Source organism: Gadus morhua, chromosome 11 (genome assembly GCF_902167405.1).
Source record: "Gadus morhua chromosome 11, gadMor3.0, whole genome shotgun sequence".
Taxonomy (NCBI): Eukaryota; Metazoa; Chordata; class Actinopteri; order Gadiformes; family Gadidae; genus Gadus; species Gadus morhua.
The window spans coordinates 28,010,844-28,027,470 of record NC_044058.1 but is presented as its reverse complement, the minus strand read 5'-3'; the positions used below and the strand labels follow the sequence as shown (position 1 = coordinate 28,027,470).

General features: G+C 49.3%; 1 protein-coding gene across 1 annotated transcript in view; it reads right to left on the bottom strand.

Annotated features, from left to right (window-relative positions):
- Positions 1 to 16,627, bottom strand: part of loxl2b (lysyl oxidase-like 2b) — a 38,479-nt gene that overhangs the window by 17,254 nt on the left and 4,598 nt on the right. The window contains 3 exon segments of the mRNA XM_030371289.1: positions 155 to 377; positions 3,809 to 4,020; positions 15,920 to 16,095. Of these exon segments, the coding sequence (XP_030227149.1) occupies positions 155 to 377; positions 3,809 to 4,020; positions 15,920 to 16,095 (611 nt within the window).

Genomic DNA, 16,627 nt, shown 5'->3' with positions numbered 1-16,627 from the left:
CCCCCCCCCCCCCCCCCCCCCCCCCCCCCCCCCCCCCCCCCCCCCCCCCCCCCGACCCAGCTAAAATATCGTTAAGAACCAAGATGGCCGCCAGGTGACCAGGGCCCCGGTGGCGGCGGCGGCGGCGGCGGCGGCGGCGGCGTGGCGGACCTACCTCCTGTCTGAAGGCCTTCCTGAAGCCGCTCTGGGGCGTGGGGGCGAAGGCCCGCCCCGGGACGCAGCTGACCACCACGGGCAGCCCCCCGGTGCAGGTCCCGTTGTCCTTCCCCTCCGCCATGTCCCCCTGGCCCAGGTGGCAGCTGGACAGGTGCGCCTCGTTCCCCGTGCAGTTGACCGAGTAGTCCCAGTAGGACGGCTTCCTCCGGCGGGCAAACATCCTGGAGAGGGAGGGAGGAGGGGGGAGGGGGGAGGGGGGAGGGGGGGTGGAGGGGTGGAGGTTTGAGGGGTAGAGGGGGGAGGTTTGAGGGGTAGAGGGTGGAGGTTGGAGGATCAGAGGGGGGGAGGGTGGAGGGATAGAGGGAGGAGGGGGGAGAACGGGTCAGAGGGGTGGAGGGTGAAGGGGGGTCAGAGCAGTGGTGGGGTGGAGGAGGGGTGGAGGCGGGTGGAGGAGGGTGGAGGAGGGTGGAGGTTGGAGGAGGGAAGACGGTTTGGTGAGCCATGAGGATAAGGAGTCAATAATAATCACAACTCAATGAGGAGTTCGTCTTGGTGTGTGGACGCAAGAAAGAAAAAACTTCAACGATGCAGTTGTGAAAAAATAATGGATGAATAAATACAGATAATATGACCTGTGATCTGTGTCCACTGGATTAGAAAATATTTGCTACAACCTCAAATGGAGTCGTCGAAACGACGAGTCGATGAAGAGGAAGTCATTGAATCGTCTGTTTTGATCGCTCTGAGACGTACTCCCGGGCTGATGGCTGAGGATATTGTCTTTTTATTTATTATTACAACACTTCAAGAGAGCAGTTAAACGCTCCACTTGGGAATTACGATCAATACCATCTCGAGCACAAAGCCCACCGCTGAGCCGACCGCAGCTGAGGTGATTTTGTTATTTCTCCAAAGAAATCAATTCCAACTCCGGACGACTATCAGATAAGGCCGCCGCCTTACACGCGAGATTGATTCAGACACACATCAGGGTTAATTATGTCCTTTTGAGGCCCCAGTAGCGCTAATCACTTCATCTGCGAAGCGGTTAGCTTCGTTAGCTGTGAGGCTACAGTATGAGAGGGGTCTATGGAGAGGCAGGATACTCTAGAGGTTTAGGGGTTAGATTACAAGCCCAGAGGTTCTGTGTTCAAACCCCAATGATGAGATGCTTATTCTGCTTCTTTAATGCTTCTATCCTGAAAGCCTTCACTACGAGTCTCTTTGGATGAAGGTGATAAAAAGCAACCAAAGCCCAATTGGCCGTTGATCCATCACCATTATCATCGTCGGTATTAGGGGCCTTTCTCTACCAAATGCATCTGTAAAAGGACTGGAGTTCAGAAGATTGCCGGAACAGCCTGTGCTCACATGGCGTAGAACGTGGAGCACGTGACGCAGAGAGGTTGCCAGGAGACAGCGATTGTTTCCCGTCTGCAACCCCAGACGGGAGTGGTTCTGAGGTGAGAGTTCTGACTCGATCAGGGACACACTCTTTGTCCCGGCAGCTTGGAAACACATCCTCTCAGCTCAGCCACCCCAAAGCCGATGTTCCAGACTATCTGGAAGGGCCTTTTCCTTCAAATCCTTGAAATCTCTCTTCTATCTTCTGAGTATGTGTTGTCTGTTGGTTCACTTGTGTATAAATGACATTCCACTCAATGGGAGATTTATATTCCACCTTATATACCTCTCCTCTTTCCCTCTCTCCCTCCCTCCAACTGACTCTCCCTCCCTCCCTCCCTCCCTCCCTCCCTCCCTCCCTCCCTCCCTCTTTCTCCTTCTCTCTCTTCCTTCCTTCATCAATCAATCTCTCCCTTCCTCCATTGCTCCATCTTACTCACACACCCCTTCGACTCCACCTCACAGAGAACCAGGAGGAGTTCTGACGTGAACACAGAGTCTCAGAGTCTCAGAGGAAAGACAAACTAGAGGCCTAGGCCTTGAAACCCCAGCAAACCCAGGGAGATTACCGGGAAAAGGTCCGCCGCAAAACTAGGCGGCGAGCCTGGGCGGGTTTGAGCGGCGGTCTGTAAAAACAGGCGGTCGGTGTCGTGAGATGGACGGGGAAGTGCAGAGGGACACGTAGATGGAAAAGCAGAGAGAGACGCGGTGGTGCGCTGTGGTCAACAGAGCAAAGAACGCGTCCCAGTGCTGCACACACACCACTGGGTTCAGCCTCTCCTCACTGCTGGGAGCGCTCAACCCTCCAGCCATGACCTCACTTATGCATACATATATATACGTATGTATGTGTATAGAGAGAACCCTCCATTAGATAATCATACACGCTCTAATGGGAAACCCCCCACATGAAGAGAAGCAATAACAGGAACCCTGCCTTTAAGCTAAATCATTTGTTTACATTACGCATTTCTGGCAGAAATATCAAAGAAGTATCACTCTTCCGGGTGAAACGTTGGTTTTTCAAAGGACCTTCACAGATGGAAACCATGTGAAGGCTGAATGTGGGCCTTCAACACACCTGTTGGTCAGACCCAGCCCGGCCCATGTTTAACTAAGTAGATTTATGATGTTTCAGCGGTCTGCAGTGCAAAGGGAAAGTCTGAGTTCAGACGCAGCAGTCAAGGTGAACCGTGGAAGATAGCTAGTGGGGGCCACCTTGTGAGTTGGAAATTTTTCTGCCAGCATGACTCTGAAGGACCTTCTGCAAGACAGGAAGCCGTTCATCTAAACAGAGCTGAGGACGGCAGGTCTAGTAGGGCTGGCTTCTGTGAACACTCGACTGTTGTTCTGAAGGAACAGCGCTTAAGGTACAGGGCAGACATCACATAGACTGGTAATCAGATGGAATTAGAAAGAAAGTGTCGACATTAACGTGACCAAGGAGGCAGGAATGTCTCGTGGGCGTTTGACTCGCAGCCAAAGGCTTTTGGGTTCAAACTCCATTGCCTGCGGTCTACCTGTATCCAGAACAAATTCACTGTGAGTTGGCTTGGATTAAGGTCAATAGTAAAATGACCAAATAGTAATTCATATTCTCTCTACTAGACGATCAAGTATATAAACAGATTGGACCTATTTGTCCTGAGCTCCAGTTTCAGGATATCTCCATCTGTGATACTGGACCATGGCTGAAACACGGTGTTGAATCAAACCCATAGCCATTATCAGCATCTAAACCATAACCAGTACCAGCATCAAACTCCATAACCAGTATCAGCATCAAACTCCATAACCAGTAACAGCATCAAACACCATAACCAGTATCAGCATCAAACCCAAAACCAGTATTAGCATCAAACTCCATAACCAGTAACAGCATCAAACACCATAACCAGTACCAGCATCAAACCCAAAACCAGTATTAGCATCAAACTCCATAACCAGTAACAGCATCAAACACCAACACCAGTATCAGCATCAAACCCAAAACCAGTATTAGCATCAAACTCCATAACCAGTAACAGCATCAAACACCAAAACCAGTATCAGCATCAAACTCCATAACCAGTAACAGCATCAACACCATGGCCTGCTCCACTGAGCTTCATGTCTCCATGTTCAACCTCATCCCAACGTGGACGGGATGCTGCTCACTGAGCTCCATGTCTCAATTGAGGAGCTTCTCACTGAGCTCCACCGAGCTCCATGTCTCCATGTTGGACCGCAATAGGGGGACTCTACTCACTTGTAGACCCTGGCGTTGTACTTCCTCTCCCCAGGGAAGCCGAACATGCCGCAGATGACGCGGCTGTTCTGCGGGTTCCAGTCGGCGTTGCAGATCTGCTTCCACTTGCCGCCGTCCTTCACCTCCACGTAGCCCTCCGTCACGGGGATGCGCTTGCGGTACGACGACAGGATGGCCCGGATCCTCACGTCCTCCACCTGGATGTTGAGGTTCTGGGGGAACACCACACACACGTTACAGAACGGACCCCCACACGCACTCAGCCGCTGACGACACCTCAACATCTGATTCATACGCGGTCACCCTCCTGCACTAGACCTCTATCCAGCGGCCTGGCGGGCTTTCAAGTTACTTCTCTGCTTGTTCGCCTTAAAGCTCCTTCTTCGTTCTTGTGTTTGACATACCTTCCCTTTCTGTTTATAAGTGGATTTAGTCTACTTGTTGTATGTCGTGTAAATGTCTGTTCACTTCCATGTTTTGTCCCTGAGAAACCCTCCTGAAAACTAGATGCTGCATCTCAAGGGGTTTGTGTGACTCCTAGTTAGCAGCAATTGGATTTTACACAAATTAACCGAAACCTCCAAGCAACGTGCAGGTCCACAATGACAATCTGTAGCTTGTTCGCTCGTAGCTAATGGCTAATGCAGCTTATCGTCGGCTCAATAACTACTGTTACGGCTGCTCCGTTTCCATCTCATGCCTGTATGCGCTGTTCTCAGTGTTGGCCTATATAAAATTAATCTTGATAATACAAAGGCCTGTTAAGTATTTTTATTTGTTCCAGCAGCAGCTGGTTCCAGGTGTTGCTTCGAGGTTTCAGGACCTCCCTCCTTTATGGTGTGTGTCCTTGTTTATGTGGATGGTTTTAATTGTGGAACTCGAACCCATAACATGGTTTTTATCAAAACAATAAAGGAGAAGCGATGAGTTTGAGTCATATCTACGCGTGCTCTCAGATGGGAGAGCTGCAGGCGTACGCCGGGGTAAACAACCCCTCACATCTGGAGAGAATCTGAGTCCCGCGCCATGAAAGGACCACTGCAGCCCTGCGCTAAACAGCGCAGCACATGGTTAGCATCGCTGGCTGACACGTAGCGTAGCGTCCGTCATCAAAGTCATAACCCTTCTCTCTTTCGGCACTGCAGGGGTGGTGCGAGGTCCCAGCCGATATCAAGACCGCAGAGTCCCTAGCCAGCTTCCGCTAAAGACTCACTTGTTCAGAGTTCACCTAGATTCGGCCAAGCCTCCCCTTACCCCCCCACAGCCCTCACACACTTATTGTATGTTGTACGTCCTATCACTTAAGAATAGTACTTGTGTAGCATCTTATCCTATCTTTGTTGTATACGGGGAATGGGTTAACCTAACAGTTGTTAGTACTTGGCACTTGGTTCTATGAACATCCTTACTGTACCGACAGCGATATATTATTGTTTCTCCTTCTTCTGATGAATATACTTATTGTAAGTCACTGTGGATAAAAGCGTCTGCTAAATGCCCTGAATGTAAATGTAGCATAGCGACAGCAAGTTCACCACGTTTTGCCTCATTAGCTTATTAACACAGCGGACCTGTCTGAACTCAGACCACGGGGCTACGGCCAGCGGCTCTCCGCCCGGGAACACGTCCCCCACCCCGGGTTTTAGGGGGTGCTGAGGGGGGCCGCGCCTGGGGGGGGAATGTTCCGGGCACAAGGACTGCCTTGTGAGCACACGTGCGTCAGGTAGCGGTGACGCCCGCAACCTTTCCATGGTTTCAACTGGCGTTCCTCACACAGCGCTAAAAGAGGAGGTGTTGAAGGCTTTTTAACGTACCCTAGCTTTCTCCTTATGACCTTTACTTTACACCTTGTATGTTTTTTTCTTCTAGCTGACATTATTATAATATCACTATCTCTTAATTCGATTTGTTGTGTTTTCCAAGTGGGGTGTGTCGGTGTCTAGGTTCCACTCCCAGGCTCATGGATGCCCTTGGCTTTAGTCCTCTACTAGACTCGTATATTCTGTGATTGACTTAAGTTGTGGTTTTATGTGTTCTGTGTGTTTTACAGACGGATCCACCGGCTGATAAACAAAAGGGTACCCTGCCTGGACTCAGGAGGTGATGAAGGCAAGAGATTGCGTTTGAAAGCGACCAATCAGGTGGGCCATCCGGTCGGAGTCCGATCGATACGGGTCCTTTGTGAGGATTGAACCTGTCAGCCACGCAGCGAGCCCTCGTTCTGTTGCTACGTGACGGAGCAGTCTAACCGCCGGGAGCTCAGGCCGCTGTCCGGATGGGTGTGGCGGCGGAGCTGGTCAGTGTCCTGAGCGAGTGACCAACCAGTACGTTGTCATACGTGTCGAAACAAACCAAACCCTTCAGAACACACGAGGCGAACGCCACAGAACAGGAGGAAAAAAGAAAAAAAGGATTTACAGTATGTACTTTTTAATATCTCTCCATAGCGACAACCCACATTAACAACATTTCCCACAAGGCTCGGTGGCAGGAAGGTCTAATGTACACACTGAACCCAGCTGAGATCATTGTGGTGGATAATAATGACAGGACGTGCGGTTCTGGAGATCCCTCTTCAGTAGCAGATGATACGTTCCTCGACCAAGGCAGATAATGATATGGTAGCAGTACGTCAGCGGGCAATTAGTTGTCAGAAAGTTAAAAATTCCCTTAGCAAGCTCCTTCAAGATACCTCGAAAAACCACCACGGCCCTGGTGAGGACACAAGGCGTCTGGAGAGATCCGGCGTCTACCCAACGACCGCCAACTTCAGCTGGTGTTGTTGAATGTCTGACACATTCTCTCACCTCATGCACTGCCAAGCATATGCCAGATAAACCAATGTGTTCCCGATTAAGACTCTCACACATCCAGATATCAGTTCCAGGACTCTTTTTTTTTAATTTCAGCTAAAGATGTTTCTAGCGTAGACTCATATGGTTATGAATGGAATGGATAGTCAACAGTATGCATTGTTATTCCCATGCCTTAGGGGGCGCTGTACGGCACCTGTTATGTTTAACTTGTAACATAGCTCTGGTGCTAGTTAATCAGAGTTAAACTAGATATCAATGACTCGACCTGAATTCTTGTGACACTCCATAACTAACAAGTTATCCTTATATTATCTAACAAACATTATACATATATATATATACAGCCAAAGAGCTCCTGAATGAGTCACTGAGCTGCGTTTACAGGAGCCATAGGTAGAGCATTCCTTCAAGTCCATGATGGGGATGGATTAGAGATGCTTGGTTGGCTTACATGCACAACTTCTCCCTCCTTCCCATTTCAGGGACCTCCCTCCGTTCTACCGAAACCCACTTCCTGCTGAGGTTCAGATGTTCCTGCACATGTTCAGAGGACGTGTTTGTAGGAGCTCGGGGCCGGCTGCAGCGAGCCTCGCCGAGGGCCAGGGTTCTCTGACAACATGTGGCTGTTGTTTGTGGGGGGAGGGGGGGGCGTTCTGCTGTGTTTGTGTAAGAGCCAGGTGGCGGAGCAGAGGGAAAAGCCATTAAGGCCCAATCCCATTTCTACCCCTTAACCCTTCCCCTTACCCCTCCCCCTTGTTTTGAAGGGGTAAGGGGAAGTGGTAAGGGGTAGAAATTGGATTGGGCCTAAGTCTGCACTTGGCTCCTTAGCAAAGACGTGAGGGATGCATCGCGGAAACACACTGAGCTACAAAACATCTCACTGCCACCCTCTCAGGATTATGCACATATGATGCTACAAATGTTGATGAAAAAAACATGAAAAGTTGGCCGTTAGAATCGTGTATGAGAATTATTTCATAAGAGAAAGTCGCGTTTGCTAATGCTACTGCAAAGCTCTTGAACTTCAAGATTTGTCCCAGCTTTCCTGGAGACCCGCCAAACTGGGCCGGAATGTAGAGGTGGAAAACCCGTTCTCCTCATGGAGGTCTGCACGCGGCGTGACGCCACAGCAGCCACGGAGAATCCATTACGTGAGGCTGGAAACGACCCGCCGGTGAGAGAGAAACTGGGAAAACCAAACAAACTGGGAAGTGACATCATAGGAGAGGTATTGTGTGCTGAGCAGGGTGGACATATTTCAGAGGCCTGTCCAGAAAGGTTGCTGGTTCCACAGTGGAACGTCTCAGGGGGGGCCGGGTTGGTACACAGAAGCTACTATTAGGCCATGGATTGGAACCAGATGGTGAAGCTGCGTCACGTAGGGAGCTATCTCAGGTGGGTTCCATGTTGGAACCAACACAGGACGTGGCTGAGGTGTGGAATGGTCTAGACAGGAAGGTATGTCTCCATAACACCAATATTGGTTAATAATATGGCGGTTTATATTAATAATACACACAGAAACAATGCCTGGAAAAGTATGTTTGATCTGATGTTTCCTCTTCAGTTGAACATTGCTCTATCCAGTAATGCCGGGATCAGACTACACAAAATCTGATTTTGACAGGATTTTCATCACTGTCAAATTTCCAGCGCCGGGCCTGATGAAGAAAGTCAGGAAAGATAAATCATGCGAACACCTATCAGGGTCGCCCACTGCACCCTGACGAAAACCACAAATTCTGAATAATATTTCCCTGTTTAGTTTGACAACTCCACAAACGTGGTCCTTGAGTTGACCAATAGGATGACAGAGTGCCCTCTGGTGAACCGAGGAGGTGGCGCTTCTGTTACCATGATGGACTCTCCTTCCCGACGACCTATGAACTCCTGCAAGGTTGTAAAAAATAAGATGATCGGGGTCGGGCTCATACTGTGGCCAAGAAACAGCCAGAATGCACGTTATTCGGGGATCAGACTAGACAAAAATATGATGATAATATGAGCCATAAGTCTTATCAACACAATAACTGATTAACCCAACTTCTTAACACTCGAACGATTTAGCTAATTAACCAGGACAACCCTGGGGAAGGTCATGGCAGCAGAAACTCTGAGGTCACGTCCTTATCTTCTCCATCACCCTACCACCACCACCACCAACCCCACCAACCCCACCCAGGGCTCAGACAACCATCTCTGATGACGGTCATTAACCGACCTGTAGTCCATGGTGCTCAATGCTTTCTGCTCATTCCTAAGTAGAAACATTTGAACACCTGAATGTCAAAGCATTGGCTTTATCAGACTGTCGTTTCATAAAGGATCTGTTACAACCAAACTTCGCAAAAACTGTAAGGGACAACCGTCAATTCACAGTTCTGCAATTTTCAAATATTCCCGTCCAAACGGTGACTTCATAACTTGTCCTCAAATGGCACTCCTTTGACATCTTAATCAACATCTGGGCCAGAGGAACAGAAGAGTGCATCGTTTCAACACATGGTTCAAATAGCTGCGTTGGACACAGGACCAGGGAAACAGTTTAACGCAGCACGTTAGCTCATCGCACTTTTGTTTTTAACTGGTTTGTCGTAAAAGGTTTCACGCTGTTATGTATTTTAATGTGAGCCCCGTCTAAGACAACATGCCGTCTCTGTCGATGGACAATAAAGTTTTGTAATCTTCATGAGTCTAATCTCAAAGCAGTCCAATGAAGCAGCTCCTCACTAAGGTTTTAGAGAAAGAGGAGACAGAGACTTTTACTGTGAGGCCTAAATGTCAAAATGGTGTTTAAAACCGTCTTTCGTAGCATTTGCCTCTACTTGTGTTCGGTGAACATCTGTTGTAATCCGAGGACGTATTACTGGAGGGCGGATAGTCCCAGAAACCCACAAAACGAATTGCCGATTATATGTTTTTCTTCCGATTGTAGAATTCAGTGAGTGTCACGTGCCACTTTGTTTGACTATTTCGTTTTCAGTTGCTTCCCTCTGAGCAATTAAAAGGGTCTTTGTTTACCAATGAACAACAGATGTGGCCCAGCGCCACAGCATTCACACTGGCTCAGAGGAAGATTACCACCTAGATTAAAAGGGAATTAACTGATTCTGCTCTGGCGCAAGAGCTTTATCTGCCAGTGGAAACATGTGAAGAGTAAAGATATGCACGAACAAGCAAACAGAACGCCTGACAGAGCCTAGTTATTTACTTAGCAAAGAGATAATCCGTTTATAACGCACTGGACTACGTTAGCCGTGATCTGATAAATGTCACGTATTTGTACGTATAGCTACAACAGACATACCAAATTCCTCTGAGTTTTGTATGAGTGAATGTTGCATGGGTTGCAACTGAAACAGGTGGAGCCCACTGGTTTAAAGCCACTGACAGAGGCGTGTGTGTATGAATGAATGTATTCTTGAATCCATCCTCAGCTTGAATAAGAGTCGACTCAACATGCTCCCAGGAGGTACATTCATCCTGGATGACGTCGGGTTCTGACCGAGCGAAGGGGGTCTCCCGCCCCCCCCCCACCGCGTACGCCCTACAGCGTGTGTAAACAGCGCCGCGTCCCTCCCACCACGCAGGTCTGCGGTTCCCACTGTTACTTCGCACACAGACACATAGGATCACGCGAGCACGCTAATTAAACAGGAAGCATGGGAGCTGGCACGGAGAACGGGCGGGTATTCGGTCCAGTCGGTGGAGCGACAGACATCATGCTGACCCAGCAGTTTATACAACATCCTACTGCGGTCTGGTAGGAGGGGGAGAGAGAGAGAGAGGGCTGGGGGAGATAGTGGGAGAGAGAGAGATAGAGAGGGGGGGGGGAAGAGAGAGAGGGGGATAACAGAGGGAGAGAGAGGGCAAAAGAGAGAGAGAGAGAGGGGGAGGGAAGAGAGAGGGCGATAAAAGAGGGAGAGAGAGGGCAAAAGAGAGAAAGAGAGAGAGAGAGGGGGCGAAAGAGAGAGCCGAGTTGACCATACAGCTGTGCTAGAACAAATGAGTAATCTGAGAGAAAATGAACGCTGTAAAACTCTGCTTGGGGTGAGCTCACCACCACGCCTGGTAAAGTAGTTAGGAGGGGAGAAGGAGAGCAAGAGAGAGAGGGAGAGAGAGAGAGAGAGGGAGAGAGAGAGAGAGAGGGGAGAGAGGAGAGAGAGGGAGACATATATAACTCTTCCTCTGTCTCTCTGTCTCTCCTTCTGGTTATATATGTGTTATATAACTCTCTTTCTTTCTCTCAATGTCTCTCTCTCTCTCTCTTAGAGAAAGAGAGAGAGAGACATATATAACTAGAAGGAGAGAACGAAAGAGAGAAAGAGCTATCCATATAACAAGATAGAGGGAGAGAAAAATTCAAACATAAAGAAAGAGAGAAGGAAGGCTGACTCTGGAAGCGATGTTGAGGCTGAATTCACTTTGAAACAAAGTAAGGCAATATTTAGCTTGTAGCCTCGACCTAATAGCCAAAGTTCTTTCCACTGTACTCCACAACTCTTTCACTAACACACACTCTCGTGCACACAGGCTGTGAAGATCAGAACATTGTGTATAATCCAGACAAAATAACCTTGTTGTGTGGCATGAGGCTGAACCCAATCTCGATCTCACTGGTCGCAACGTCAACCCTCACACAACACACCCTGTTTCCTCCTGAAATGCCCTCAAACTAAAACTTTTCCCGTCTTTCCTTCGCCTTTTGAACTTATGTAAGCTCATGGAAATCCTTTAGCAGTGATGAAACCAAAGCAATCGCAGCACCAACGCCGGCCCGTAATAAGACTGCAGGTAGTGTTCTGCTTTTCCTCTTCCTCCAATCACTGACTGCCCGGTTGAATTAGAGGCTGATCTTTCATAGAAAACTGCCTCGATGCTCGCTGCTGCTGCTGCTGCTGCTGCTGCTGCTGCTGCTGCTGCTGCTGCCGCTGCTGCTGTTGGTTGTTGTTATGACTGAGTCGGTGCTGGCAGCACAAGGTCTGCATTGATTAATGCTGTGAGCTGTCAAACCCTGCCAGGAAACGAGCGAGGCCAAAGAATACAACTCATAAAAAGCAGTGGTATTTATTCATAATCAGAAATCAGACTGGGATGGAACGCGCTGAATGTAGGCCGATCCCAATGACATGCTTTCAGAAAACACTTCCTTTGCCTCCAATGAACGGCCAGACGCCTCGTCCCTCTTACAGGAGCACAGAAACATCCCACATCCCAGGACGGAAACCAATCTGTCCCTGTAAGACCGTCCGCTGAGAGGCACAATGCTAAATATAACTGCTCTAAACAAAGCCCTGGCTTCCACACAGTCACCAAGGGCATTTTCAGTCGGATATGTTTACAGTTCTGTCAGGAATCGCTCATTTCTTAGTTTAAACTAATTATTGCATGACATGGTTACACAACTCAGTTTGACGGTATGGTTCCACTCTTCAGGCCTGATTGGTACTGCTGTAGGATTTACAGCATGACTTACAGATGTCAGATACAGAATACCAACAGGGTGCACTGTACAATCAGATATCTCACCTCATTGTGTAGGTTACATAAAATACAGAGCAGAACCAAAGCAGCTGGAGGCTGGGTTGAATACTGCTCAGCCCACTTAACTTCGCAGAATGTTTGAGATGGAAGGTCTTAATTCGACCGCCTATTGGTGTACCAGCGTTTGATTGGACCGTGTTAGCCGTCAGCTAATGGGGAGCCACACAACTACAGGGTCCCGCCAGATCTAGCTGCGACCATTTGTGTTCATACTCCTTTTATATTTGTTCATTTAAAAAACGCCGTTATCCAAAGTGCTGCACAACCTAGTTTCTAAACAGCCACCAGTGGACAGACTGTGGTGTGTTGTGAGACTGTTGAGTATTTAGGGGTCTTCTGACTAGGCCCTTGAAGACAACAGGCTCCTGTGGCTCTCCTGGCCTTCCCACAATGAGGCCGCGAGGAATCTGGGGAAGGTCATGTGACACAGCCACGTCAGGGTTCACGCCACCCCGCTCCTGACCCCCTCTCTCACGGTCTCCGCCCCGAAACCTCAGTCCAGATGTCCTCCTCACCACCGCTCTACTGGGATGGCCGGCCTGCCCCAGTACATACCAGTGCTGGTACTGAACCAGTTGGCGTTCCTCAGGTGATCTGGGCCACAGCTAGATGGCAGAGACAGGTGAACTGTCGATTCCGGTGTTGGCCAGGAAGAATTTCTGGTCGTATTTGTTAAAACGTTCTTTACATCCTGATATCAATCAATAAATCTGTGACAAAATGCTCAGAAAAATAGTATTATATGGACTACATTGATGCAGAGCTTTTCCAACCAGTGGCCCCTCAAAGTGCTTTATTATGTTACCAACGGCGGAGTCAACCATGCAAGGCAACAGCCAGCTCGTCGGGAGCAGTTAGGGTGAGGTGTCTTGCTCAGGGACCCCTCGACGGGGATCGAACTAGCCGGTAACCAGCCAACACACTCTAGCTTAATTTCTGTTTTTAAGGCAGAGAAGGTAAAGTCCATATTCCAGTCGATCCCACAAGCTCATTTCTTTCCAACATCGGCTACATGGACGCCAAACTGCATGCAGCAGTTTTAAGTCTTCTGCCTATGAATATTTAATGCACAACAACACTGTTATCGTGCTATAAGTCTCCGGTTATTTTCCTGGGCCGCGCTTATGTTTCAGGGCCTGGACAGACATTTATACCCAGTATGAGTTCACCTCTCCCAGTGGAATCTGATTAAATAACCGACACGTACACGTAACCTCCAGGAAGTCATTTTCTTATGAGGTATAAACTGAAGTTAAATACTGAAATGGCTCCATGCTGGCCGATAGGAAAAAGTGCGCTGTTGTTTTATGATGAGGGATGTAAAAGACATACCTTCACTAGCAGGGGCCTCTTACCCCAGGAGGAGAACACACAGGGGAGATGGCAGAGGCTGCTGTGGCGCTCTCACGTGGGTTACCACTACCAGATGAGGGGGAGGAGAGGGGAGGGAGGGAGGGAGGGAGGGAGGGAGGGAGGGAGGGAGGGAGGGAGGGCGGGAGGGAGAGGAGCGGACACGAGGCCAGGCAGAACATTTGGGTTCTTATAAAAGCTCTTGATGTTGCCGGGCTTCTGCGCGGTTCATGGAAACACTGACGGGGTTATCTGGCCGAAGGAGCAAGCTGTCTGGACCCTGCAGTCAACACCCGATAGATCCAGTGATGGACAGATATCAGCTCCTTTTGACCTGAGTCAGTGTGTTCTCCTGGACGTTGGTGGGGTTACTTATAATGGGACGGACTGATTACACTAGTGTCAATGGTAAAGGGACTACATTTGTACAGCGCTTTTCTAACCGGTAGCCACTGAAAGCGCTTTACAATATTGCCTAACATTCACCCATTCATGCACACATTCACACACCAACGTCGGTGTCAACCGTGCAAGGCGACAGCCAGCTCGTCGGGTGCAGTTAGTGTGAGGTGTCTCGCTCAGGGACACATCGACAATTGAGCCGGGTTTCGAACTAGCAGCCTTCCGGTTACCAGCCAACCCGCTCAACCTCCTGATCCGCGTGCCGCTGTAGTCCTTGCATTGTCAAAAAACCTTGTTGAGATACGTTAGTTTCCACTGTCCCTAGAGTGTCGGTACGGGGGTCCGTGAGTTTGTCTCCGGTTCCCCAACTCAAGCTGAGCCTTGAGTTGGGGAACTTGAGTGTGAGCCTCCCTCACAGAATGGAGTTGTCTGCTTCTGATGCACGTCTTCACACACATTCTTCTGAGTTAAGCAACTTTCCACACAAGAAAGATGAGTACAGAGGAGCAGCAGAGAGAAACTGCAGGAGAGAGAGAGAGGAGAGAGAGAGAGAGAGACAGAGGAGAGAGACAGAGAGGAGAGAGAGAGGGGCGGAAGAGAGACAGAGGGGTGGAAGAGAGAGACACAGAGGAGAGGGAGAGAGGGGTGGAAGAGAGAGACAGAGAGGAGGGAGACGGGAGGAGAGAGAGAGAGGAGAGAGGGGGAGACATATAGGAGAGAGAGAGGGAAGAGAGAAACAGAGAGGAGAGGGAGACATAAAGGTTAGAGAGAGAGAGAGAGAGAGGGGGGGGAGAGAGAGACTGAGAGGAAAGAGAGAGGGAGAGGGGGGGAGAGAAAAACAAAGAAGACTGACAGAGGGACAGAGGAGAAAGAGAAATACAGAAAGGAAAGAGAGAGAGAGCCAGAGAGAGCAAGGGCCAGTGAGTGTAAGTTGCCAGACAGGGAGAGAGTGATGAAAGAGGGTTTGCGGTTCGCTCATAACATTGGAATGTGGAAGCATGAGAGGCTGCACAGAAGAGTAGAGAGATACCATTAGAGAGAGATTATCCTGGGCTGATAGCGCCGTGCCTCTGGCGGCCATTACCTCCGGGTTCACTCACAGGCTGCTCAGTAGATCCTGCCGCTCCTCTCACGCCCGGTGACAGTGATGAACGCATAATTACACACAATTACACACAATTACCAGTTTAACCTCACAGCCCCCCCCCCCCCCCCCCCCCCCCCCCCCCCCGACACACGACGACTGGCAGCTACGCCGCCGTTATTAAGACTGATGGCGGGCCGCGCTCGCTGGATCCTACCGCCCATCTGATTGGCTCCCGTCAGCCTCGGGGAGACGGCTGTGTGATACGTATCCCGTAGCTAATCAATCACCTCGCTCAACTCAAGAGGGGGATAATATTATACTTGCATGTTTATGGACTTTATGAAGGTTATCCGAGGTGGGTCAGACGGAGAAAAATTAGGTTTTCCTCAGGGAAAGATTTATCTAAGAAATCGGACGTATATTTCGGAACAAGTTTCACATGCGTTTGGAGAAGCCTGAGGTTTAATCGGTGATAGATCAGTGACTGAAGGGGTCTGGGCATGTGCTTGAGAGAAGACAGGACTAAAGATGTGAAAAGCAAACATTTTGTGTAGATGGACGGCATATTCAAAACTCGAATCAACGGAAAACCGCTAACGTGCTAAGGGTTAGCGTCTTTACGTTCAGCGAATCAAAATAATACCGTTGACGTGCTAAAGGTTAGCGTCTATACGTTCAGCGAATCAAAAAAAAGCCGCTGACGTGCTAAAGGTTAGCGTCTTTACGTTCAGCGAATCAAAATAAAGCCGCTGACGTGCTAAAGGTTAGCGTCTTTACGTTCAGCGAATCAAAATAAAGCCGCTGACGTGCTAAAGGTTAGCGTCCTTACGTTCAGCGAATCAAAATAAAACCGTTGACGTGCTCAACGTTTGCGTTTCCACGTTCAGGCTGTGCCGGCCCGCTCTCACGTACCTCCACATGGTTGGGCAGCGTGTTGATGAACTTGAAGCCCGGGATCCTCTTGTCGCTGCAGATCACGCCCACGTCCTCCGAGTGCTTGCAGTCCGACACTCCGATCCCATTGGACGCACACAGCGCCAGCGTGCTCTCCTTGCCGCTGCAGTGGACGTTGTCGAACCACACGCGGCCTGAACACAGAACCGCAGATCACATCTAAATATAGGGCGTTTAGCAGACGCTTTTATCCAAAGCGACCTACAATAAGTACATTTGTCAGAGGAAAGAGAAACAATATATCGCTGTCGGTACAGTAAGGATGTTCATAAAATGCACTGACAGTCACTAGGTTAACCCATTCCCCAGATACAAAAAAGAAAGCTAGGATAAGATGCTACACAATGCTAAGTACTCTTTTTAAGTGGAAGGAAAAATAACAGACGATAAGTGCATACATTAAGTGCCAGGATGTACAACATACAATAAGTGCGTAAGAAGGGACGAGGGGTAAGGGGAGTCTAGGTGAACCAGATGGTCACCACCGGGATGTTTCAGTTTAAACGGAACGTGACGACATGTCGTTATGAGGGGCGTGGCCGAGGGTGGTGAAATCCGTCCTCAGGACAGACTGATGGCGGGAAGCCCGGGAATCTCAGTCGGCTTTTGTCAAAATGTTTCAGCGGTGATGAAATAGCGAGAGGCTGCTGACCGCCACTGGGCTCG